General features: G+C 37.2%; 2 protein-coding genes across 2 annotated transcripts; one reads left to right on the plus strand and one right to left on the minus strand.

Annotated features, from left to right (window-relative positions):
- The first annotated feature begins 1945 nt into the window (after window positions 1-1945).
- NUDT6 (nudix hydrolase 6) lies at window positions 1946-7772 on the plus strand. Its single transcript, XM_063310771.1, has 3 exons — window positions 1946-2164; window positions 3168-3222; window positions 7335-7772. Exons 1-3 carry the CDS (start codon window positions 2120-2122, stop codon window positions 7730-7732), a joined length of 498 nt encoding a protein of 165 aa, XP_063166841.1. The 5' UTR covers window positions 1946-2119; the 3' UTR covers window positions 7733-7772.
- Window positions 6489-25056, minus strand: FGF2 (fibroblast growth factor 2). The gene is made up of 4 exons (XM_063310726.1): window positions 24901-25056; window positions 24079-24652; window positions 10117-10220; window positions 6489-8428 (listed from the first exon to the last, which is right to left on the minus strand). The coding sequence occupies exons 1-4, from the start codon at window positions 25054-25056 to the stop codon at window positions 8243-8245; spliced, it is 1020 nt and encodes a 339-aa protein (XP_063166796.1). The 3' UTR covers window positions 6489-8242.

Consider the following 25056-nt stretch of genomic DNA (forward strand, 5'->3'; position numbering starts at 1 on the left):
AAATTCAGTTCTTTTAAAGTTGGTTAACAGCTGGTCAAAAGCTATATGAGGCTGTATTCTATAGCTTAAGAACCAAATAGAAGAAGGCCCTGTCCAGAGATTTTTTTTTCAGTACGTTATACATCTTCTGAATTCAGTAGTATTCATGCAATATTCGTTTACTAAATTTTCCCCCAATCCCTAGATTCTGATTTTATGCTTATGAGAGTTAATTGATTACAAATAAAATTAATGACTATTCCATAAAAATGCTCTAAAACACATTTCTGAGTGAAAAAACAAGAGTGCATTGAAGACCATATTGTACTTGCTAAGGATTGGGCTTCTTGTCTTAAAAAATCACTTCAAATTTGCTGAAGCTTCCTTTAATTTTAGAAATGTATTTGTGATTGAGTGTGTGTGTGTGTGTGTGTGTGTGTGTTTTGAAACTTTACAGCCTTCCAGGGATGTGGCCAAATGTATTGAAAATTCAAAGTCAGCTTGTATTTGCATAATAGTGACCTGTACTTTGTCAGTTTATTTCAAGAACTGCTTATGTGATGTCATCATAGCTAAAGCCAGTTAAAATACAGAACAGTTTCCAGGGTCTGAAACTAAAGCCATAAAATCTTATGAAACAAAATACTTTTTCTGTCAGAAACGTACATTAGTCAAGAACCCATTAAAATTTTGTGAATGAGGAGCCAGACCAGTGTTTACCCAGTGCTGTCACTTGAGTACAATTTTCTTTATTCTCCTTGATAGAAGAGGATAGTTCTCATTGTTTTCCGCAAGCCAGAACATGCCATTTTCCATATGCAAACACATACTTCCAGTCATCCCTACCATGAAATAGGCAATACTGACCTAGGTGCCTTGCCAAGAACAACCTTCCTTAATGTAGAGTATTCCAGTTATATAGAAGTAACCTTGCAGAATGGAAGCTGCCCTACCTGGGAATTCTGAGATATAGTCCATCATATCTGGACAGTACCAGGTACAGGAAGATTGGCCTACAGATATCAACAATATCAAACCAGTGATATTGTCCTAATAGACATGAATAGCTACCGTTTTTAGAAGAGCAAGTTGAACAGAGGTTAGAGTAAGGACCATCCACCTGCACAGTGAGTTGGAAGCTTAAGGAATTCTTTCTTCCTATTATTCCTGGAATAGCATCCCTCCCGGAGGTGCATATGGCTCCCACTCTCCATGTGTTTCGGAACTCCCTGGAGACCTGGCTCTGTTCCCAGGCTGGAGTTGGGTGCTGATGGAACTGCTGTCATGTTTGGTTCATGTTACTGTTATTGTCTTCTCTGGGCAGTTAAGTTTTGTTACATTTTTAACTGTGTTTTAATTATATACTTGATATTTTGTAAGCTGCCCAGGGTCTTTTTGGAATCAGGCGGCCTTAAAAAACAAAACAAAACAAAACAGCTTGGTGATTTTTCCCCCTTTGAAACTGAAAAAATGTCCAAGTTGTATCAGAATGTTTTCCTGGTTAAATCCATTCTAAGAGATCTCTATATGTCCTGTAAAGCAGGGTTTTCAAACTTTTTTCAGGCCATGGAACCTGTTAGTTAAAAAAAATTCCCAGAACTCCTGATCAAGAGGCAAAACTGTAGTGGTAGAGAACTGGCTGTGTTTGAGTGAAGTTTCTTTTTTTCTTTTGCCTTTAGTCTCCCCCATTAACTTGATAGATCCCCATTAAGTGCAAAATCCTAGGGTTGCTCAGAACAGTTTGAAAAACCCTACTAGAAAGTACTTGATAAGTCCACCGCATTCGAGGAAGGGAATATTCCTGAACTCATCATTTTTTCCCCCTCTTGATGTCTCAGAAATCTCTTTTTATACAGTATTTTAAGTTAGAACTGGACAGACCTTTCCCATTCAACTGTAGTGTATGTAGAAAGAAGTTTGATTGCTGGATACTCTCTGATTTACCAGACTTCTGATATTAGAGATGGAGCGTATCACTTGACTGGATAAAACAACAGTCAGTCTCTCCTGAGGGGTTGGCCTTACTTGGCTGTTTTCTATAAAACTGTGAAACTGTTAACTCCAGAACTAAAGAAACAGAAGAGTCTATCCAGAAGCATCTAAATAGACCAGAACATTCTCTCAAGATACCCTCTTTGAAATGAATCTTCCATATGTTCTAAACCGCAGGATCCTGATTAACCAGGTAGAATGTATCTAGCTAATTAGATATTCAGAATTTGTTTGATGGTTGCTTTTTGTTTTTGTCCCCCCCCCCTTTTTTTTTTAAATAAACATTAAGGCTGCATAGTTATACAATATATCTTGTGTTTTCAGAATTATTTTTAACAATGTTTATATTTCTGTGCTTTGGGCAGGTTGATCTTTCCTTTTTTTTTGTTACAGTTGGGCTGAAGAGAAAGGTCTGAAAAAAAGGGCTAAGCATACCTTAGCTGAACAAACTGAGATTCATCCTGATTGGTTTTAGTTTACCATCATTATTTTCTTAGATGAAACTCTTAGAAGAAAGGCTGTATGACAGGGTACCGCTGTCTCCCACCCCCAGATTCATGACTTGCTATAATATATTTTTTGTTTGAAAAATGGTGTATACTTTTCAGGAACAGGTACAACAGACAGATATTTCCATTTTTAAAAAATCTGAATTACAGACTAAGAAATCATGATACACAAGAACCTGTTTTATTTTTCAACTGCACAACAAAAAAGTAATACACTGCACTTACTGATTATAACAGACAGAAAACTTTATATCCAGTGCAGAATAGAACACTATTAGAGCCATACATCTCTATTTAGAAAAGGCAGGGAAGTTTCTGTCAAAAAGGAAATACTGAAGTAGAATATACATGATTAAAGATTAGATTACATGGGCTTCCATCTAGCACAGAGCTATTTGCATTTACAGATGCATCGCTCTGTTCTGAATATTGGCCACAAAATATAAGTACTAAGCCGCTTCTTTAATGTCATATTTATTATTTGGACTAGTTAATGAGCAGCAAAACTAACAAACACTAGATGAATCAGTAGATGTTTTCTTGCGATATATTTTACAGACGTTTGTCTTTGATTATCACATCTGCAAAAACGAATTTGTAAATAAAGACTAGTCAACTGTAGTTCTTCTTCCTCACAGAAGGAAAAAGTAAGAAATTAGCTAATGAGTCCTTTTTATTTCTTTTAAGACAACAAATGCTTGGAAATTTCCGGGAGGCTTGTCTGAACCAGGTGAAGACATTGGTAAGTATTTGGCTGTTGGAATAATTACATCAGTTGCAAGTTGGTGCCGGTACTTGCAGACTCAAGAACTTAGTTGTGATTTCGACACCTCAGTAGCTCTCTTCAAACAGGCTGTGCAAGCACTTCCGAGTGTTCATATTCAGAATGAAGTTGAAATTTCCTTATGAAGATTGGGAGCTTCTAGCTGTAACTGAGTAAATGGATTAATCTATACTGCATCAAAACAGCTTGTATTATTATTATTACATACAAACATTTTCTTAATTTATATGGAAAAGGCAACAGGAATGTACATCTGACTTCTCTACAAGTATATTTACAACTAGCGGAATACAAAATGTTCTGACTAAAATGAGCAGAATGAGCTTTCTAAACTTGGAAGTTCATTCTTAGCTTGAACTGGGTTGTTCTGTGCATTTTGAGCAAAAAAGTTTTGTACGCCCCATGTGGCAGCACCTAAGTGATCTCAGAAAAGCTAAGCGGGGCTAAATTTGGTTAGTACATGGATAGAAGACCACCAGGAAATCCCACAGTATAGGCTAGAACCAGAAACTGAAAAACATCTTGAAAAAAAAGTCAGTGGCAACCCAGTTCTGTACTGCTGCCAAGAAAACAACATGGGCATATATATTCAGTCCCCAGGAATGGAGCTCAAAGGAGACCACAGCCATTATAATAGCACTTTTTATTCAATATTAATTATATTTATTTTATTTTAGTGAATTTTTTCAATTTCTGTTTGCAACCTATCATTTTTGTCAGCAGTGTTAAACATACTTTCTCATTCAGCACAGTGGATTTTACTTCGCAGTAGACATAAAGAATTGTCTATAATCTCACAAAATATGTTTTATCTATTTTGAAGCATGCAAAGCAGTCAATGTTTGTTTTGTCAATAGATCAATAATTAGTATACATTGTCCAAGTTGTATTTTCTCATGTAGGATGTGTTGGGTGCAACAGTAACTTCTTACTGTTCAACTCCCTTATTTTTTCAAGCTAAGTAGCACCTTTGTATAAAATGACATTCTTTAATTACTGAATTAAAAGTAACACGACCAATGTCTGCTATTGTCTTCCTAGCACATTATTAGGGAAATCCCAGTATCACGTTTATTTATAAACAACGATATTCAGAACTTTACAGTGTAATATGATTTATGTTATCAGTAGATTTGGAAGCTTCCTGGTAACTATCCATTGCATTCATGTTTTCAGAATGGGTAGTTGATTAATAAGTAATATTCACTAAAGATAAATTTATTCAAATGGTTATTTTTCCCAATATAAATATCTACCATAGTTTTATTTGCAGTTGTGGATAGGCAATATCAGTGTGCATACTACCATGATTCACTGTGCTATCTGAACACAAAACCATGTTTAGACTGGAAGCACACCATGGATTTTTACAGTCCCTTTGTCTCATTCTTGATGTGGGTGTTGTCCAGTTAAATTATAGAGATAGCTGTTATTACATGAAAGGTAAAGAGATGTTTTGGTTAAATATAGGCCAAACAGCAATTTGCAAAACGGCTTATTATTCAGCTTTTTTAGTGGTGGCCTAATGATACCATCGATAACAACTGTCCTATTGGTATAGTTGTTAATTTAGCTACCTCAAAAATGAAAGAGAAGTAATGGCACAGATGAAAAGGGAAACTATGGTTTGTCAATAAGATCATTATATCTGTATAAGTCCCCTTTATTCCACATGGGGAAATTAATCTGAGGTTTTAAATTTAACAGCTGCTGAATGTTGTCCTGAAATGAACCTCAAAGTACTTGAGACACATGGGTCTTACTTTTCATTAGTGCCTTTAAATTACACACTCTGAATATAAGCACTGGCAATCGTAAATCTTTGACCATACTTAATGTTAATATCATAATATTATGTGGCAAAGGAGTTAAGTCTGTTCTCACTGAAAGTTCACAGTGTAAGCCATGGAACACATGGCTCTGTCCTTTACTTGTATTTATGATTGTGGTCCCTCTAGGCTATCATTTAGCAGATCAGAGGCAGAGCAAAGTAAAGTGGGACCAGGGAGGGAAAAGAGTAGAGAAGAACATCTGTGGCATCCCAAGCCTGCTGTTCACACCAGAGAGAATAAAATACATGGAAAGTAGGCAACCTTTGTCATTTTTTCAAACCAGCTAGTTTTTGTAGTCCTCAATCCCACACAGCCACCAACAGAACTTGGGAGAGAAAAAATTATGTAGCTGAGGTGTTCCATTTCCAGGAGTAACAGCTTGCTGGTCCAAACTGCATTTTGGGGAAGTAGTAGTTTTCAGTTCAGTAGAAACAATGTTAGAACCTCCCCATCCCATATCATCCCATTGGGAGAGTTTCCCCCAGTAGTGGCTTTATGCCTGCCCATACACAGCAGAGGTTTTTATTATGGCAGAACTCTTTCTCCCCCCAACAACACTCCTGTGCCAGCAGAGCAACTCAAAGCTATCTGTGCTGGGGTGGGAGGATGGCAGTTTTAGAACCACACAACTGTTTTGTATTCTAAAGGTACACAGGCTCCCCTGGTATAACATTCTCAGACTGATTTACAATTTTAACTTTACTGATTTGAAATAAAACCTATTGCTTAATCTGGCCTTTAAGAGACTGAATACTGAGAAATATGTATGTACCAATTTGAAATGCCTGTGTTACTAACATTTTTACCTTCGATGCAAAGCTACTGTGGAAATTAAATAAAATCAACAAGCCTGTTTCCCCAGCAAAATTTGGAGGGCAAGGGGACAGGCAGTATTCAGGAAGCTGAATCGTCATTAATTTTCTGCTTCTTTGTTTTGTAAATATTTATAACGTCATCACTTTGGTAAATGTTTGAGCCACTGCAAATTTACAGAAGCATATACACAAGCCCAACTACATGAGTTTAATGGTAGCGTTTGGTTGCTCCCAAGTAATATATTCCTGGATAATCTTTTTTGCTATGGCCCTGAATATTTGTAAACATGCTGTATTGTGGCTAGTACTGCTCACGCCCCTGAAGAATGTGTCCTAAATTGAAATGTAGTGGCTTCAATCTAACCAGAAATTGCACAGTTGAGTTTTTCTTGCTCTCCTGTTGCATGCACCCTCCTAAATATGCTCCAGGGGGTCTCCCAGTACTTGAGAACATATCTTGGGGGTGGAGGGGGGACAGACAGTTAACCTGGTCAATTAAAGGTATCATCAGTATTTAGGCACAATTAGTAAAACTCAAGGCTTTCTCCTAAGTTCAGCCTGATGACAATTAAATGAGTGATTGCCAAGTAATAGATTTATTGCCAAAGATATTGGAAAAGGCTGATAGTGTCTCATTTCTTAGTAAGAGCAGTATACTCACAAGTCTACATTCCACTGAAAATTTTAAAAAATGGAAAATCATTAGGTTATGCTTGTTAGCACTACATTATTAAGTTGTGCAAATGATTAAACAATATTATGGTACATAAGTTTTAAAATGCATAGACAACTTTGATCAACTGTGTTGTGCTAGAAACTCTCAAATTTCAGATAGATATCCTTTGTAAAGTAGCTTCAATAATTATTTTAGAATATAAACAATTGTAGAGAGTAAAGGAGATGATCTTGACAGAGATATGCAAGAGCCATTGCCTAAGCAAAGGGGGCTGAAGCATTTTTTAAGCCCAGAACAGTGAGATAACATTTGGAAATGTCTCAGGCAGACACGTCCCTAATTCACTGAATAAAAGGGGAGAAGGTACATCACAATTAGACTTGCAAGAGACTGATGTCAGCCCCATTATGTGGACCAGGCCAGGAAATTCCACAGGAAGGCTAAAACTACTTTTATTGAGATTGGTTATAATAACAATCTAGGCAATGGCTCCTGTGTATCTCTGTCAAGATCATCTTCCTTACTGTCTGCAACAATAGAAGTCTCTATCATGATTGTCGCCATTAGGATTTTTAAAAATCCCATCTAATACAGTATTTTGAGGGGGGGAGATGAATGTGTATTTCCCAGGGTAGAACACAAGATCTATGAACCGGAAGGATCAGTGAACAGAATGGGGACAATATTACAAGCTCCCAAATATAATTTCTGACTAAAACTAGTATGTAAGTTCATTCTTCCTCTTAGGGAACACAGCAGTTCGAGAAGTTTTTGAAGAGACAGGCATAACATCAGAATTCAAGTCCATTCTAAGTATACGACAGCAACACGGGCAGCCTGGAGCCTTTGGGAAGTCAGATATGTACATAATCTGCCGCCTGGAACCTTCTTCTTTCCACATCAGTTTCTGCCAGCTGGAGTGCCTGAGATGTGAATGGATGGACTTAACTGAGCTTTCCAAGACAAAAGAAACTACTCCAATCACTAGCAATATAGCTAAATTACTTCTGTATGGTTATCGGGAAGGGTTTGATAAAATTGATATAAGTATGAGAGAATTCCCAGCTGTGTATGCAGGTCTTTTCTATAAGCTGTATCACAGAGAGCTGCCAGAAAATTATAGAAATATGACAGATTTGCAATAAAATTAATCTTTTTTGTAATCTAAGATTACTTGAAATCAAAGTCTGTGTTCGTCTGTTTTGTTCCAGATTAAAATCAGTGTTCATGTTTATATCTTTTAAAAAGATAATTATTACCCTTAAATGATAGACTTTCCAAAATATGCTTATTTAAAACCTTTTTACATTGGATAGCCCAAATCAGATTACCTAATTCTATCTCCAAACCTTCAAATTAAAATGATTATAAAATCTAACTGAAAATACATAACTTAAACTGAAATATTTAAATGGAACTATGTCTTCATGCCATATTCAAAAAACATGCACACACAAGCACACTTATATATATGGAGAATGAAAATGGTTCCAGGAATTTTCAATCTTAAAATATACACAGTTCAACACAGTAATAATCTGAAATCAATCAGCAAATGCCATTGACTGGAAAACGTTAGGTCACATTAATTTGTCTTGTGGAGGGGGGAACATCTACTGCTGTTGCACAATATTTTATAAACTGTGCCACTCAGATCAACTCTTGGCAGACATTGGAAGGAAAAGAATAGCTTTCTGTCCTCGTCCAGTTTTTGGTCCAGGTTTGTACTGACCAGTTCGTTTCAGTGCAATGTACCAATCACAATATTTACGAGACCGATATGTATTATAGTTATTAGATTCCAAGCGTTCAAAAAAGAAGCATTCATCTGTTACATATTTCTGTAAAAAAAAAAAGGATTATTCATAGTCTTTGTGAAAAAATAGAATTATCAGATATGTTAATATCTGGCTGATTAGCCATTTACCAAAATGATATAACTCACATGATACAAAAGATATAATCAAATCCATGTTGTAAAGGTAAAGGTAAAGGTTTCCCTTGACGTAAAGTCCAGTCGTGTCCGACTCTAGGGGGCGGTGCTCATCTCCGTTTCTAAGCCTTAGAGCCGGCGTTGTCATAGACACTTCCGGGTCATGTGGCCAGCATGACTCACGGAACGCCGTTACCTTCCCGCCGAAGCGGTACCAATTAATCTACTCACATTTGCATGTTTTCGAACTGCTTGGTGTGCAGGAGCTGGGACTAGCAACGGGAGCTCACCCCGCCGCGCGGTTTCGAACCGCCGACCTTCCGATCGGCAGCTCAGCGGTTTAACCCGCAGCGCCACCGCGTCCATGTTGAGTTTAGATCAAATCATCATAACATTTTAACTGTAGATCATTAACCCATTTTTACACACAAAAATAATCATAAATACTACTTAGTTCTAAAATAACTGCTTTCTACAAATTAGCTTTCTCATTTCCATGTGAAAGATTAACATGTTTATGAGATTTTAGTAGGAATATAGTAATGAACTGAAAAAAACTATGGCTGCAAATACTTCTTTTGAAATAATACTTTAATACTTTCCTGAATACCAATGTATTGCATTGTGTTGTCAGTCACATTTAAATCCTGTTGAACTTTTAGAACATAAATGACTGGCATTTAACTTAACCTAAAATTTAAGGACAACTGACATTTTCTGGAATAGAATGAAATTATTCCATATTTTGAATCATGGATTACTAACCCATATCATTGATAATATAAACCAGGGTTGGATAGGGTGACTAAAGGACAAAGGTCAGTGAGGTAGTGATGTAACTGAAGTGGGTGGGGCAGGCATGTGGAGGGTTTCACATGTAAACAAATGATTTATGCACAATTTTCATTTGTTTTTATACCAAAAATGTTAGGAAACATTAGTTTCTCAGCAATTTGCCATTGAAAATCAGCAGTATGATTTTGGTGGCAATGAGAACCACAAAAAGGAGCTACTTCTGATGTATGTATATATAAATAAATCACATGGAATATTTTAACTTCGCAGCGTTTCAGATTCAGAAGCAAAAAGCTGCTTTGGAATGTATGGAGGAATACAAGTAACACTTGCTCACAGTGCCCTAATGCCAAAACTTCTTTTCCCAGGATTGCACGGCAGCTGCATGATCAGGAAAATATGCTTTTGGTTTAAGGAGTTGCACCTTCAAATCTGAAGTGCTACAGAGCCCTATAGAATATCCATTAAAGCTAGACCTAATTCCCCAATCAGTTTACCCCAGCAGTGAAAAGGCAGCCAAACATCAATGTACTATAATGAAAGCTAACATGTTGAAGACCAAAAGAGATGTTGAAGACTAAAAGAGATAAGAAATGTTGAATGTTGAAGACCAAGAGATAAGAACTTTAAAAGTGGAGGCTATGTTAACTGATAACTTCTTCAAAAATTGAGTATTTTTAAAAAGCATTCTGCAATACCCTAGAAATTAGCTTCCATAAGAGCTTTATATTAAAGCTGCTGTCCTAAAGCCTTAATTTAATGATGAGAAGGAAAAAATAAAATGTATTGACATTTGCTTACCAGTGCTAACAATCGTCCATCTTCATTCATGGCAAGGAAACGGTTTGCACGTACACCTTTAATTGACACTACACCTCTCTCTTCAGCTTGAAGTATTAGCTTGACTGAACAAGGGGGAAAAGATAATCATGATGCTTGAATAATTTATCAGCCTACAAGCTATTCTTCAGTTTGCTTAAAATTAAGATCTAGATACTTAAACACAGAAAAATAAAGCTAATTAGGCTTATTTTTAAGAAAAAGCCTAAAAACATTAAGAGTTTAACTTTTTTATAAATAAGATGCACTGTGTACATAATAGGTATTACTAAATTAACTGAATGTTCCATATGAACTGAAATAGAAAGGCTAATAGAACACACTTCCTTGGAACAATATTTTGCATCCCTACCCAAAAATCTGTGGCAATACTTTGGAATAATCCCAAGTAAATCATCCAATTTATTGCATAAAAATATATGACTATTCCTTCACATTTATATTACAAACATAATGAAGTGAATGGGAGAAATCCCAGCACAAGACATTCAGGCACAAACAATGGGGTGGGGGGAATCTGAATCTGATCTGTCCACCCAGGGAATGGACGAGATAATCAAAACCTGGAAAAAATCAAACTCTAAACAATAGAACATGAGTGGGAAGATTTCCCTCTCAGGTGAGATTTTAAGAGGAGGGAAGCAGCCCCATTTTGCTTTTGCCTACAGTCCTTTGTACCCATCAAAGTGTTTCCCTGGTGCTGTCTAAGTGCCACTTAAAAAAAGAGACCCCAATCCATGAAATCTGGGCTGGTGATCCAGAACCTATATAGCAGTCTACAAACTAACTGATTAGAATATCAGTTTTATTTTATGAAATCTGATTTGAGCCATGGTGACTTTATTCTATTGTGTGTGTGTGTTTGTGTGTGTGCTTGTCTGTATGCACATATGTGCACATTAGGATAATGTCTGAGTTAATTCAACCTCTTCAGAATAGTCTTACAGAATAGTCCTACGAAGACTTAAATTCATATTGAATCAGTGACTCTCATTCTGAGAAGGACTCTAGGCTTAGAATCTGTTTCTTATAACCAGTTAAACTACCAATTAAAAAAAGAATAGAATTACCAGTTACCTCCTTCTGAATAAATCAGTGCAGAGAGGGATTTCTCTGAAGAAAAGGAACTGGTTGGCAGCATTATTAAATAGGTAGTCCCCATGATTGGGGGAAGGAACAGTTGGATTCTTGGTAGAGATTTAGAGAGCTCCCTCATAGGCAAACCCCACCATATCCTATCCTGTTGCAAATGCAAATTGACATTGATAATAATTCAGGATATGACACAATTATTCCAAGACTATTTATACTTTCAATGTCTAAAACTACCTACTTGCCAGTTTTCCTTTTCCTTGCTAAATGGCTCAAAATGGCAGGGTGTGAATTTCCTCTCTATCAGGGAAATGTCTGGCCTTTCAAAGGTTTGTGGATTGTAATTCCTATTACTTCTGATTATGAAACATGCTTCCAGGAGCACAGAGTTGGCATCCAATGAAGTGCCACAAAAATCTCCATCCCTTTGATATATACTATATATCCCTTATATACTCCAAACTAGAATATTTGTTAGGCACATAGTCCTGCCCTCCTTTTAAAGAGCCAGTTTGGTTCTTAAAGAGCTGAACTCATTTTAGGGCCAGTTTGGTCTAGTGGTTAAGGTGCCGGGCTAGAAACCAGGAGACTGTGAGTTCTAGTCCTGCCTTAGGCATGAAAGTCGACTGGGTGATTATGGGCCAGTCACTCTCTCTCAGCCCAACTCACCTCACAGGATTGTTATTGTGGGGAAAATAGGAGGAGGAAGGAGTATTAGGTATATTCCCCGCCTTGAATTATTTATAAAAATAATAGTGGCAAGTTTTAAAAAAATCTTTAAAAAATGAGTGTTATGCCTTCTACTGCAGATGCAGACAAGTATTTAAAATGAGCATATACATATACTGTATGTCTAAAAAAATTACTTAGAAAACAAAATTGAGAATTAAGATTTAAATGGCTGAAGAAGCTAAAGAGGAAAAAAATCAGATTTTTACATTGATATATTAGTTCAAAACTGGTCTAAAATAGTTTTATAACCCATGTTTTCCATTTAGTATAGAAGCCTGTTAAGTCATAAACAGGCTCTTCAACTGATTCACCAAAAAATGCTTAATGGCCATAGACTAATATGATGGCTTTGATCTCAAAAACTATAGTAAACCCTTGATTTAACAGGCCATTAAAATCAAATGGGATTCTTGAAACCCCAAAGCATGTGAGAAAACCTTATTTTCCAATAACATTGAATAAGCCATTCTAAGGAGAAGCAGCAAACACTGTCTAAACTGATTTGCTTGAAATTTGGACAAAACATAGATTCAGTACATTTAGTCAGGTAAATCTAAAGTCTCCTAATGAAGGAGCATTAAATAGAGGATTTACTGGAATAAAAACATCATTGATAACAATGACTTAAACCAAATTTGCTCCAGAAATACAAAACAGAGCTCCCTGGGAAAAATAAAAGTAAGATGTATATGTACTGTATATAATAAATAAAAATAAATATGCACTGTACATATGTATCTGCTGTATATCCCTAAATAGAAATGTGTACCTATTTCGTTTGCTGCTGGAGTATGTATGACAGAAAGAGATTCAGTAGTCTCAGGATTAAGAATCTTCCTTATACTTTCTATTCAAGACTTAGCATCCCAAGGCTACTTATCATTAAACAAAGCATCTGTTTCATGATATCTGTTTGTGTCTTATTAAGCCCCCTTTTTACTTATTTAGAAGCTTAGCCTTACTACCTATATTTTACTATTATCAGAAACACCATGTTTCTACCACGAAACACATATAGTAAAGTTATAATAAATGAGTAAAAGCAACTTTCAACATATGTCTGGAAACCTGAGCCTAATTAACAGAAAGGAAAACAAGATAGCTGTTGCACTGATAGGGAATACAATGAATTAATACTTCCATGTATTCTTGTATTGAATTTCTACCGTGCCTTATTAGATACAAGTAAATGCTAGAATATTCCCCTTACACCATTTTTAATATATAAGAAATATCTACCAACTCATACAATTAACATAATATTGCTCTTTGTTCAGAATTGTGAGAAATCCAATGTAAATAGACTTGCGACATTTTATAAGCATTGCTTGGATTAAATTGCATTATATTTTTGCTAATGAAAAAAGGGATTTGACAAGGTGTGTTCTATAGGCAGTCATACAACAGCACTATTGATATATAACCAACGTTAAAACTTCTAAATCCTAAAAATTGCAAATAAAATACGTTACTACCTCCCTGAAGTAAATGCCTCTTTTTAGTGTTGGAAATAATGTAAAGAACCAAAACACCATTGGCTTCTGCAAACTGAAAGATTGTCACTGCATAGAATGTGTTAGACAATGCAAAAGAATTATAACTATACATACTTGTTTATTTAGTGCCTTCAAGTCATTAGTGGTCATTGGCTGGACAAGTCCATGCAGTTTTCCTGGCAAGATTTTTGGAAAGGATTTGCCATTACCTGCTTCCTAGGGCTGAGAAGGACCTAGGTAACCCAGGTCGCTTTGTGACTAGAACTCACAGTCTCCCAGTTTCTAGCCTGATGCCTTAACTACACCAAACTGGCTTTCAGCTATGTATTACCAAAAGCATAAATAGTATCCTGTAGCTCCAAATTTTTCCTACAAAACACCATTGGAAACATGACCAACAAAAAAATGACCCATTGAAAATGCAGGCTATTTAAATAGTGGGGACCACAAGGTAATACTCTAACTTCCACCTTTGCTAAGAATTAAAAATGATGTACTGTATTCTGCAAACAATATTCTACAGAAAGTAAAGATGACCAACTTTTTCCCAAAGAGTCAAGTATTAATATTTTTACACTTAACAGGGAAAAATATTATATTTGGCTCCAACCCTTCTTCCTTTCTGCTTTTTCTACTGTCCTCCAATTCTCGTGGCAGGAATCCTTTCAGCTCATCTGACTGAGCTTACTACCTCAGTGTAAACTGTGTTGATGTTATGTTTAAAACTGAATTTAAATATATTATCAGGTTTTTAAAAAACTAATAGTAATAATTTCCAAAGTAAATCTCTATGAGTGTGATGGGGCTGATATCAGTAAGATTTATTTCAAAGTAAATAGATAGGATTGCATTCTAAATCTGATCAAAAGCATAACTGCATATGCCTTGATTCCTTGTTTGTCAATCATGATTAAGGTGGTGACTAAGCTAAGAATCCAAAAGTGCAATAACACTCAAGTGTACAGTATGTGTTATTGCACTTGAGAGTTCCTATTTTCTTTCTGTTTCCAGAAAGGAAGTGGTAATGATTTGTCAATATTACAGTTTATACAGTGGATTCTTTTCAGCTTATTCTCTCCTTTAGCAACAAATCTGTATGGAAAAATTGGGGAGATTTCTTCCCCATGTATATACTATGTATTAATGGTGGGTTTATCATTTCTGTTAATCATTAACAATATGTTCATAGCAACACACACAGAATTCCAAGGCCTACCCAATAGTTGCTCATTCATCCCACACCAAAATATATCTACGCAAGCAGCTAAAAAAGAAGAGTTGGTTTTAATCCTATAATGTTGTGATTAACTGTTTCTATATAAATGCAGGAACCAATATTTTCTGTTATCCAGACTACTGCATTCACATTTTTTTAATCGTCTGGTTTTTTCCTTTACAATACTTTTCCTAATAATCTCAGGTCCCAAACATTTTAAACAAATAAAATAAAAGTATTTTCATTTTGCTTAGAACATTGCATAAGCCAAATAAAGTAAACAAACCTTCTCTTCTCTTACAAAGAGAAAAAGGGAGGGGGAAATCATACGCAGCATCTGAACCTTTGCTCTCTTGAGTACAGCTAATTTACTTCAACTGGCAAAATTATCAGAAGAACACTTCTCATTTTCAGTGTACAAGAAGGGAGCTTGTGTACTGACTGAAAAAACCTCAGGCTGCACGTCTCTAGATCAATGAGTAGCATTACTACCATCTCCGCTACGGAAAAGCCAATTCTGAGCCAAGAGTTCAAGGCCCATCTCCAACATATTTGCAGAGGCCCTCTGAGGAAAATTCTTTCATGAGGCCCTGTATGACATACTCTGTGGTGAAGTTACTGGGCCAAATCCATGTAAGTTAAATCTTGTTACTGCACATTCAAGTCCCGCAGGGCAACTCACAGGAACAATTAATCTATAGATACTTTATTAGCTAGGTATCAGAAAACAGGCAAATTAACTTAAAAGAATGCTAAAATAAGTTTCCAACTTCCCATCCTACTGCAGGTAAAACACTGCCAATAACTCCACTGCCTGCATTTCACCTCCCTCTCATGAGCTACAGCTCTCTTCAACAGATGCATGGGGTAATTAAATTAATACAGGATTTAAGTTGGGATACGAAAGGGAAGGCAGGATGATTATGCAGATGCAGGTTACATGTAAAACAGATTACAAATAGTACCTTATCAATTAGCAATTAAAATGGCTTTAAAAACCCATTGTGTGTGTTGAGACTTTCTGAGATAGTGGTTTAACCACTATATGCATTTGAGGAAGTGAGCTACAGTTCATGAAAGGTTATGCCTTTTAATAAAATATGTTAGTCTGAAAAGGTGCTACCAGACACCTCCTGAATTTTGGCTACTGTAGACTAACAGGGCTCTTCTCCTACAATATAGATATCTTATGTGTATCTGAACAAATGCCAATTCTAGAGTGAATACTTGGTATGGAAGCATCCTTGGTGACAATCTATGCTATCTCCCTGATAAAAAGAGAAAGATTTCTTGACTACTTCAGCTGGATGCTAAATACAAAGAACATGTCCCGATTACCAGGAAACACACTGAGACAATGACTTGGTCTCTAATATTTATTAGTAGTACTTAACAAGAATCCTAACAAACTGAGGAAGCGTGGGAAAACCCAGCCATATAAACCCCAAAGGTTAAGGCGGTCCCGATCTGTGTCTCTTTGAATGGCTGAACAGTTCCTCAGTGCTACGCATGCGCTTGACAGTCTGGGTGGGAGCCCCCTGCTCACCATCCTTACTCATGACAGAACAAACAGAAAAGAGACGGTTTGATGGTTTCCCATTCTTTAAGCTGAACCTGAATAGTTATTGGAAGCACCGTAATACTGTAATCATGTGGGCGGGTAAAACTTTTAAAAATATACCTTCATCTTATATTCTCTATGTAGTCCAATTTCATAGGTAACTTTCAATAAGCCATAAGAATAGGTAGCCACAAACTGAAATAAAAATCCTGATAAATATTTTGGTACAGAAGAAGCAGCTGGCTCTTCTTTACCACCATGATGCAATCTCATTCAGTTCTGGAACATGAACAAGACATAATTTTCATCTCTCTCTCTCTCTCAAAAAAAAAAGAAGAAGAAGAAGAAGAAGAGACAGTCACTGTAGTATATGCCAACTTTTAAATAGTGTATCATTTATTTAGTCAGTGTGATATTTTCTGTTCACTGCAGTCCAGGTAGGGAACGCTGCATCCCATTACCTCCACTGTACCACTCATCTTATAGCAAGTAACCAATGATCCACTTTTAATTCACAGATTTGTTGTGACCTCAAGGCATTGGAAACCAAACAGCAAGCAGGCTTTAACTAGAATAGAATACTTACAACAAATCTGTTACAAAAAAAAAGTGAAAGGAAAACTGATATGGACAGCTCTCTGCTTAAAGAAGGCACGATGATACAGGCTATCAATGCTTACTCAGAAGTAAGTTCCCGTGTATTCAGTACAACTTACTCCTAGGAAACTTAGGATAGGATTATTCCCTAAACTAGTTCACAGAAAAAAGGATCAAGACATTGAATCTAAAATAAGTGAACTGAAAAATGATCTACAGGCATTGTTGGGATATTATCAATTCTACCAATCAAATTTTTTTTAGATTTCAACACTTGAGGATTTTTAATGTTACTGCTTATGATGACCAAAAGAGTATGTGATATACAACCAAGTATTTTATAATTCTATTTAAGTTTAAGATTATTTCATATTATATGGCAACAGTGCCATGGGTCTGGAGATGTTCAGACTGGTCCATTTGTACATTCGTAGTTCTATTATTGAAACTTTTGCCGTCCTCAACAGACTTTAAACAAGAGGAGCAGAAAACACTTTTGTATGAAATTATGTTTAACCCAATGTAGATTAAGCATTTGTGTCCACTGAAAACTAGAAAAAAAACACAGCATTAATTCTGAATACTGATGATGGTATAATTATGGCTCTCATTATCTGTATTTTCTCATAGCCACAGCTGGAAAATAGAAATTACACATTTAGGTTTATGATAAAGGGTTTCACTTATCCATAGTTTTGGAGTGATTTGGGCCATATTTTACTGATGTATAAAATGGTGGATGGGCTCTTGCCCATGCGTAATTTTTTTTTTTTAGTCTCATTATCTGCAGTCTTGTTATCCATAGAAGTTTGGGTGGAATGGAACACTGCAAATAACAAGGGTCATCTGTAAATGTAAGTATTTCCCCTGCATGTGAAAATGCAGCTGGAATGGTATTATATATATATACACACACACACACACACACACACACACACACACACACATACACACACAAACTTATATTTATACTTATATTTATATTTATAGATATATAAATTTGTTGCTCCCAAAAAGCAACAGTAAGAGGATGCCTGTTTGAGTAGAAAATGGCAGGGTAGATGGGCTGTTTAACTTAGTTGAACTAAGTTAAACAGTCCATCTACCCTACCATTTTCCACTCAAACAGGCACCCTCTCACTGTTGCTTTTTAGGAGGGGGGGGGAAGGGAATCAGAAGACCTTTATAAACATCTGTTTTGAAACATCAAGCACATAGCTAAGGATAGCATTTTTTCTGGGAATCTTAGAAATGTTAATCAGAGTTGGAAAAAAATAGGGAGTTGGAGGTATAGTCCAGAGACAGAAGACAGGTGGTAGAGAGTAGTAAAACAACTAGCTCTCTTTTTTTTTTAAGCAAATATTTGAACATAGTTGAAAGAAGGTAAGAGAAAGCATGGAACAAAGGCACAGCAAAGGCATGAGAAAAAGGACAAAGCAAGAGAATTAGTGGAAAAGAACAGGAAAAACTTTAGGTGAACCTGTTTCTGTACTGGAAATGGAAGGAAAACAAGGCAAAGTGCACAGACACACAGACGAACAACCAGGCCAAAAATGTATGATGAAAATGCATTAACAGACATTTATACTGGAACAACTCATTTGTCTTCTCTTCTTTTTGCCCACAAATATATGCAAAATATGAGAGAATCTTAGACAGCAAAAAATGGAATAGAAACTAGAAAGAGAAAAAGGAATTGTTAGTCCTTTTTAGGCAGAATATCAAAGTGAAGATAGGTACCATTACAGAAAAAAATTGAGAGAACTTTCATCTTTATCCCTAGGTGTTCAGCACCGCAAATGGACAGTAGAAACCAATTAAGAATGTGGAGAAGTCTAGAATAGGTTGCAAGTTTTTTGCTTAAAAAAAAAGTTCATTGTATGTTCATTACCTTGATGTTAACAACATCAAAGAAACTAGGAAGCAGGAAAAATTATGACATGCTAACAGTAACAGAAATGTTACTCAGAATCAGAACTATGAATTCTTCTTTTTAATAGTAATTTTATTAAAAATTACAGTTGCAGCAATAACAACTAATACAAACTAAGAAAAGAAAAGAAATAGAAGGTACAGAAAAGAAAAACAATAGAAAGAAAAATGAAAGAAAATATAAGAATATAGTAAAGAAAATATATAAAGAGATTACTTCCCCCTTCATCACAAGACGTATAAACAATTTTAGTAACTTATCACCTTCCCTTAAAATACAACAAATGATCTCTTCTTCTCATATCCCATCTCTTATCTAGAAACAAATCCTTTAAGCCTCATCATTTCAGTCCTGATGCCAGCAAAAGTCCATTAAGGGTTATGAGAGATAACAGTATATCTATTTTAACCTTGATAATCCTATATTATAGATTACAGTATTCCCTTAGAAATAATTTCCTAAGCATGTGATCAGCACTGTCAAACCGGACAGCACCAGCTATATGTTCCGCATTGTGTAAGCAGTCCTTATCCATTTAAACTAATCATACACACACACACACACACACACACATATCCATATCCATATCCATCAATCCACCCCAGTTTCTGAGATAAGGTATTTACACAGAACCTTGGATACATGTACCTCAATCTACAACAAAAAAGACATATACGTAAATTCCTCTTACCATGTATCATCAAACACACATGGATTTGGGAAATATGTTTTACTCTATGTTCTAATTTCTTTGATTAGTCAAACAAATTTAGAATTCAACTCAAAGTCTATGTTCTAATTAGATGGATTAACTGTTTCACCCTTGAACTGTTGAAAGGCCTAAAGAACCAGATTAGGAATAGAACATCCTAGAGAATATCTATGTGGTTGCTAGGAATCGACACCAACTTCATGGCACATAATCAATAATGCAAAAAGATAAGCCATATCTTCCTTTTGTATTGTGAATTATGTATTACCAGACAAATTGCAGTGAAAAATGTACAAGGCTCACTCAGCAAGATCCTGGACAGTTTGATCTCAAATATCTAGAGACTGCACATGGCTGTGTCAAGGAAGAACGTGAACTTAGGAGTCTCTTTGAAAATTAAGAATGTCTACTGATTCACTGGCTTATGACACTCTTAATTGATAATTATTTCCAAAATGGCTATCATTTTATGATATTCACCCAGTGGCCAGATTCTATTTCATAAAGATATGCCTTCTATAGCTGGATAGATTAAATTTTTCTTGTCACATAATTTCCTGAATTCAAGAGATCTTTTGGTAAATCCAAAATAAAACATGATAATCAGATATTAAGATTATTTATCATGATACATTACAATCATTTATGCTTCCCTTGGGACTTTCCTTGAACTGGTCAAGCTGAGAAATTTTTCTAAACCACTTGCTCACTTTGTTGCTTTTTGAAAGTTCTGATGTAAGCTTGGGGCAATCCTCTACCATCAAATGGGTCCCCTGGGATAGCACCAAGAGTGATGCTACTTTTTAATATTTTCTTAGTCATGGGGAAACTCTCTAAGAATAAAGTGTTACATACAGTAAGATTATAATCCAACCTTTGTATTGTGGGTGAGGGAGAAGCAGATAAGCCTTAATAAAGCCCTCAAGCCACAGATTCTGCTATGGGAAAACCCTACTATTGAAGCAAGCCAAAATCTGCTACTTCCATATCTTGTCTATAGAGATACCCAGCATGCAAAAATCTTTACCCAACCCAAATTTACCTTTCTGGCTGGGTTCACATTTCACATGGTTTGATTCACATTAATAATTATTTATAAACCACACTGCATGTTATAGCAGATGTACATGATTCCAGGAGCACATCTGGGTCCCTATTGGTCTGGGTCCAGCTACTGTACCAAAAGATGGAGGAGGAGATGCAGAGAAGTAATCTATTCTGGCTGTAACTTTTGTCAAGGCCAGTTATTGTTTCAGAACAACACATCTTACCACAGAAATTTAATAGGTAGCTACACCAATGCCTTTACCAGGGGCGATTGTTTTTTTAACGTAGCTTTGCAAGCAAAATATAATAACTTTCATTACATTCTATATAATTTTTAAAGTTTAGTGACACTAAGAAATTCCCTAGTCTTACCAAATATGGATGAAATACCAAGCAAAGGGATTGGGTTAAAGTTAACATGGATTGGTACAGGATGGTTGGAAAAAGCCAAGTACTAATAGAGATACTGCAAGTATCATTCAAATTTGTGTTGATCAAAAACAAAAGCTTTATAGAAATCATAATAAATATACTGAGGAAATGCAACCATTTAAAGCCTGCACTTCAAGGAGATGAAATATCAGTTCAAACTCAGTTTTCAATTTTCAGAACAGACTACAATTAATAGAGGAAATACAAAGGCCAGGAATGTTTGTGTACCTAAAAGAAAAAAAAACTTATGAATTAACCACTAGGTTATTTCCACCTACAAGTCATTTGTGACCATAACCTAATGTTTTTAATAAGATTGAGGAATCCCTTAATAGGAAGCATAGCAAAATCTAGTATTGCTTTTTATGTTAACTTCATTCCATTAACAATAAGATCTACATAAAAAGAGCAAATGCTGACACTGTAGAAAGCAGTAGAACTTTTGATACAGCTGAATCCTCTCAAATTACAGGATTTTGTGTTAAAACAGATATTGCTGTTAGTGCATTCCAAAATACATTATATTCCTTTATTAATCTTATTAGAGAGCCACAGTGGTATGCTACAAAAACTTAGTTTCCAGTTCATCCATTCTGAAATTTAAATACACCTAATAAATTTATTTCAAAAATCAACAAAAACATTTGGATATAAATAACAGCATTTTGTATTTTAAAAAAATTACCAAAAAAATCAACAATGTCTTAAAATAATCTATAAAATTAAAACAGGAAACCTAGAATTCATTTTTCTTTTCTTTTTTCAAGTACAGTTTTCTCCCCTCTAAATGAGTATGTTTGCCCTCCTTTTTTCAATTTGCTTGATTTGTGATTAACTTGAACAAGTGTATCCTGATCCTACAACCCTCTCTATGAGGATCAGCTAAAAAAGATACTGCAGAAATAGAAATTTAGATTTAATCATACTCTAAAGTAAGCCACTGAAATCTGTGTTTCATAGATCCCACTGATTTTAATGTGTATCTTAAACAAATCTGGATCTAACCTATAATCTAACTTTATGAGCCAGTATAACATAGTGTTAATGTACAGGTGTTAGACTACAATCTTAAGTCAATGCTCCATCATGGATAACTTTGGGACAGTCAAGTCTACTTACTTGGAAAAAAAATTGAAGGAAATATTATGTATGCCACATTGAACTCCTTGAAGAAAAGGTGTATAGTCTAGCAAGAGTCACTGGAGAAGACGTTGATGCTTGGAAAAATTGAAGAGAATGGAAAAAAGAGGCTGACAGAAGATACAAGATACTATCACCAATGACACAAGCACAAGCTTACAAGCACTCAAAGAAGCAGTTATTGACAGACAGTCTTGGTGAAATTATGTTTATTAGGTCCTTAAGAGTCAGAAGTGACTCAACAGAACAACAATAAAGAGAAGGAAGCAGCTGTGAGTAGCCAGAGCTGCAGATTGTATAAAGAGATATTGTGATATGAGGAAAATCATTGAGAAATCAAGAATGTAGGACTTTTCTAAGTGGAAAAGGTTTAAGTGAAAAACTAATATAGCTGGAAGCAGTGCAACCATCAAATACTGTCTGGCTTTTTGAGTGTCTTGGGGTTTTTGAAGGATGGGGGATGTTTTCACAACGGTAGTCACTCATTCATGTATTGTGACCTTGTAAATTGTCTGCTTCTTTCTTTCCTTCATCTATCAACAGACTCGATAGCCTAGATTTATGTTATTTATTTCCAGATTCCAGCAATCAATCCAGCCCCTTCAAATCTATGATCACTGTAGTATGTAGATCACATGACTCATCATACATTTCTATGGTGAAATTTTATATTCTATATTATCACTAGCATATGTTCTTGAAAACTTGTTGGACAAATATTGCAATTGAAAAACCAGTCTTTCTGATGCTGGAAAAAGTAATTTCATATACATTTATTTATTTATTTACTTACTATCCCACCTTCATTATTTTTATAAATAACTCAAGGTGGTGAACTCACCAAATACTCCTTCCTCCTCCTATTTTCCCCTGTGGAGTGGGGTGGGCTGAGAGAGAGTGACTGGCCCAAGGTCACCCAGCCAGCTTTCATGCCTAAGGCAGGACTAGAACTCTCAGTCTCCTGGTTTCTAGCCTGTTGCCTTAACCACTAAACCAAATTAAACCTAAGAACATTTTTTGCAGTTTTTTGCTGTGATTTTTGTCACAGATGACAAGAAAGTTAAACAGTTAGTGTGTCTTCCTTTTTCCATTTGTTCTCCTTTCCAATCGTCTATGACCTCCTTTGCCTGTTCAGATATCTGGTAACCCTACACATGGCACTAAACCAAAACTGAACATTAATTACAGTTTAGAGCACTATGTCAAACTCAGCCATCATTTAAGAGGCACAGATGAAAATAGGAATGTGAGGAAGATGCTAGCAGGCATCGGGAGCCACTGCCTTCTGTTTGGACAATGTTGCGTGCTTTGTGAATGGCACAAGCTGGCATCTCTTTATGCATTTACAGAGGCTGCATGGAACTGCAGAAGTGTTCATTATTCAGAAAATAAATGATAAAGCCACACACACAGGTACACAACAGCTACATTTCCCACAGCCAATTCTCCCTGGCAGAAGGAAAGGATCAAATTGATTTAGGCTGCAATCCTGCTGACTTCTAAATGTGTCAAAGACTTATTCCCAGGTAGACCTGAAGAGAATTGTGCTGTAGATAGGGGAAGAAGTGGGGCAAATTGACAAGGCAGAACGTTCTGTGCCTAAATATATTTAAAGTTTTGATTAAATATATATTTTACAATGCCTTAATTTTCATCAAGGAGACTTAACCAGCCATGAAACTAGTCGATTTTGGACCGGTTACTATGGCTTAGCCCGGTTTTAGATAAAATTGGAGACATGAGTGCCGCAGCAGGGTAAAAACCAAATAAATAAATGAAAATAATCCCAACAGACGAGCTATAATTTGAAGCATGGGTAGAGGGAAGGACTTCCACGTCCTCCCACCGCTTGGTTAAATCTCGACAGGGTCCGCGCACTCCCCTCCCTACGGCTCTGGGAACGGGCGAGGCAGCTGCCAGGAGGCCACGTTCGGTCGGAGGCAAAGACCGAAGGCTGCTACTCACTGTGGGGGTCACTCTTCTCCCGGACTCCGTCCACTCGGCCGTCGGGGTTGATCCTCAGGAAGTAGCCTCCGTTTTTGCAGTATAGCCGCTTGGGGTCCTTAAAGTGTCCGGGAGGGAAGGGGCCACCGCTGCCGCCGCCGCCGTCGTCGGGCAAGACGGGAAGAGTGGTGATGCCCGTCGCCGCCGCCATCCCCGCCGGGCCCGCCGCCGCCGCCAAGGGCTCCCCTCTGGGCGCCCTTCCGCGAGCTCTCCCCGCGCCTCGACGGCTACCTCTGCCGCGCCCCCCCAGTATCGCCTCTCGATGGCTGCCCCCGCGGAGCGCCTGCCTGAAATGGAGCGTTCCCTTGGCAAAGGGTGAAAAGAAAAGGGGGGGACAGGGGGTCCGTTTTGCCCTACGTCGATGCCCCGCTCCCGTTCTCCCTTCCAAGCCTCCGAATGTTGCTCCGCGGCTCCGAGAGGGGCCCTCGGTCAGTCCTTTCGGCCCGGCGCACAGCGGAGCCCGGCCGGCTGAAAGCTCCGCCGCCTGCAGCCGCCCAGTGCAAGAAGGGAGGGAGTCGCTGCCGCCTGTGGCTGCCTAGTGCGGCTCGCTCGGTCCCCGCTATTATTTACTTGTTTGTTTCCTCGGCCGCCCCCCTGCCCCACCTCCTTCCTGCCCCCCCAACCCTCCCCTCCGGTGCTTCCCTGCGCTGGGTTTCTGCCTGTCCGGTACGAGGGGGAAGAGAATTGCTCGCCCTGGCTCCGCTGCTGGAAATTGGCAAGGATGGAGAAGCGGAGAGGTTCCTTCCCGCCTCCTTCACATCCTTGCGGGTAACCCTAGCCTGCCCAGCACTCGCTCTGCTTCTCTGCGCCGGGGCCCTTTTTGCCGGCGTCTGTGCAAGTCCCCAGCTTGGCGGCTGCTCTTGCGCAATCAGCCCCCGCCTCTGCCCCACCGTAAGACGGGCCTCGGGCTAATCTAGAGGCCCCGGGACGCCCAGTCAT

The sequence above is a fragment of the Candoia aspera genome, chromosome 8 (genome assembly GCF_035149785.1).
Source record: "Candoia aspera isolate rCanAsp1 chromosome 8, rCanAsp1.hap2, whole genome shotgun sequence".
In the NCBI taxonomy this organism is placed as follows: domain Eukaryota; kingdom Metazoa; phylum Chordata; class Lepidosauria; order Squamata; family Boidae; genus Candoia; species Candoia aspera.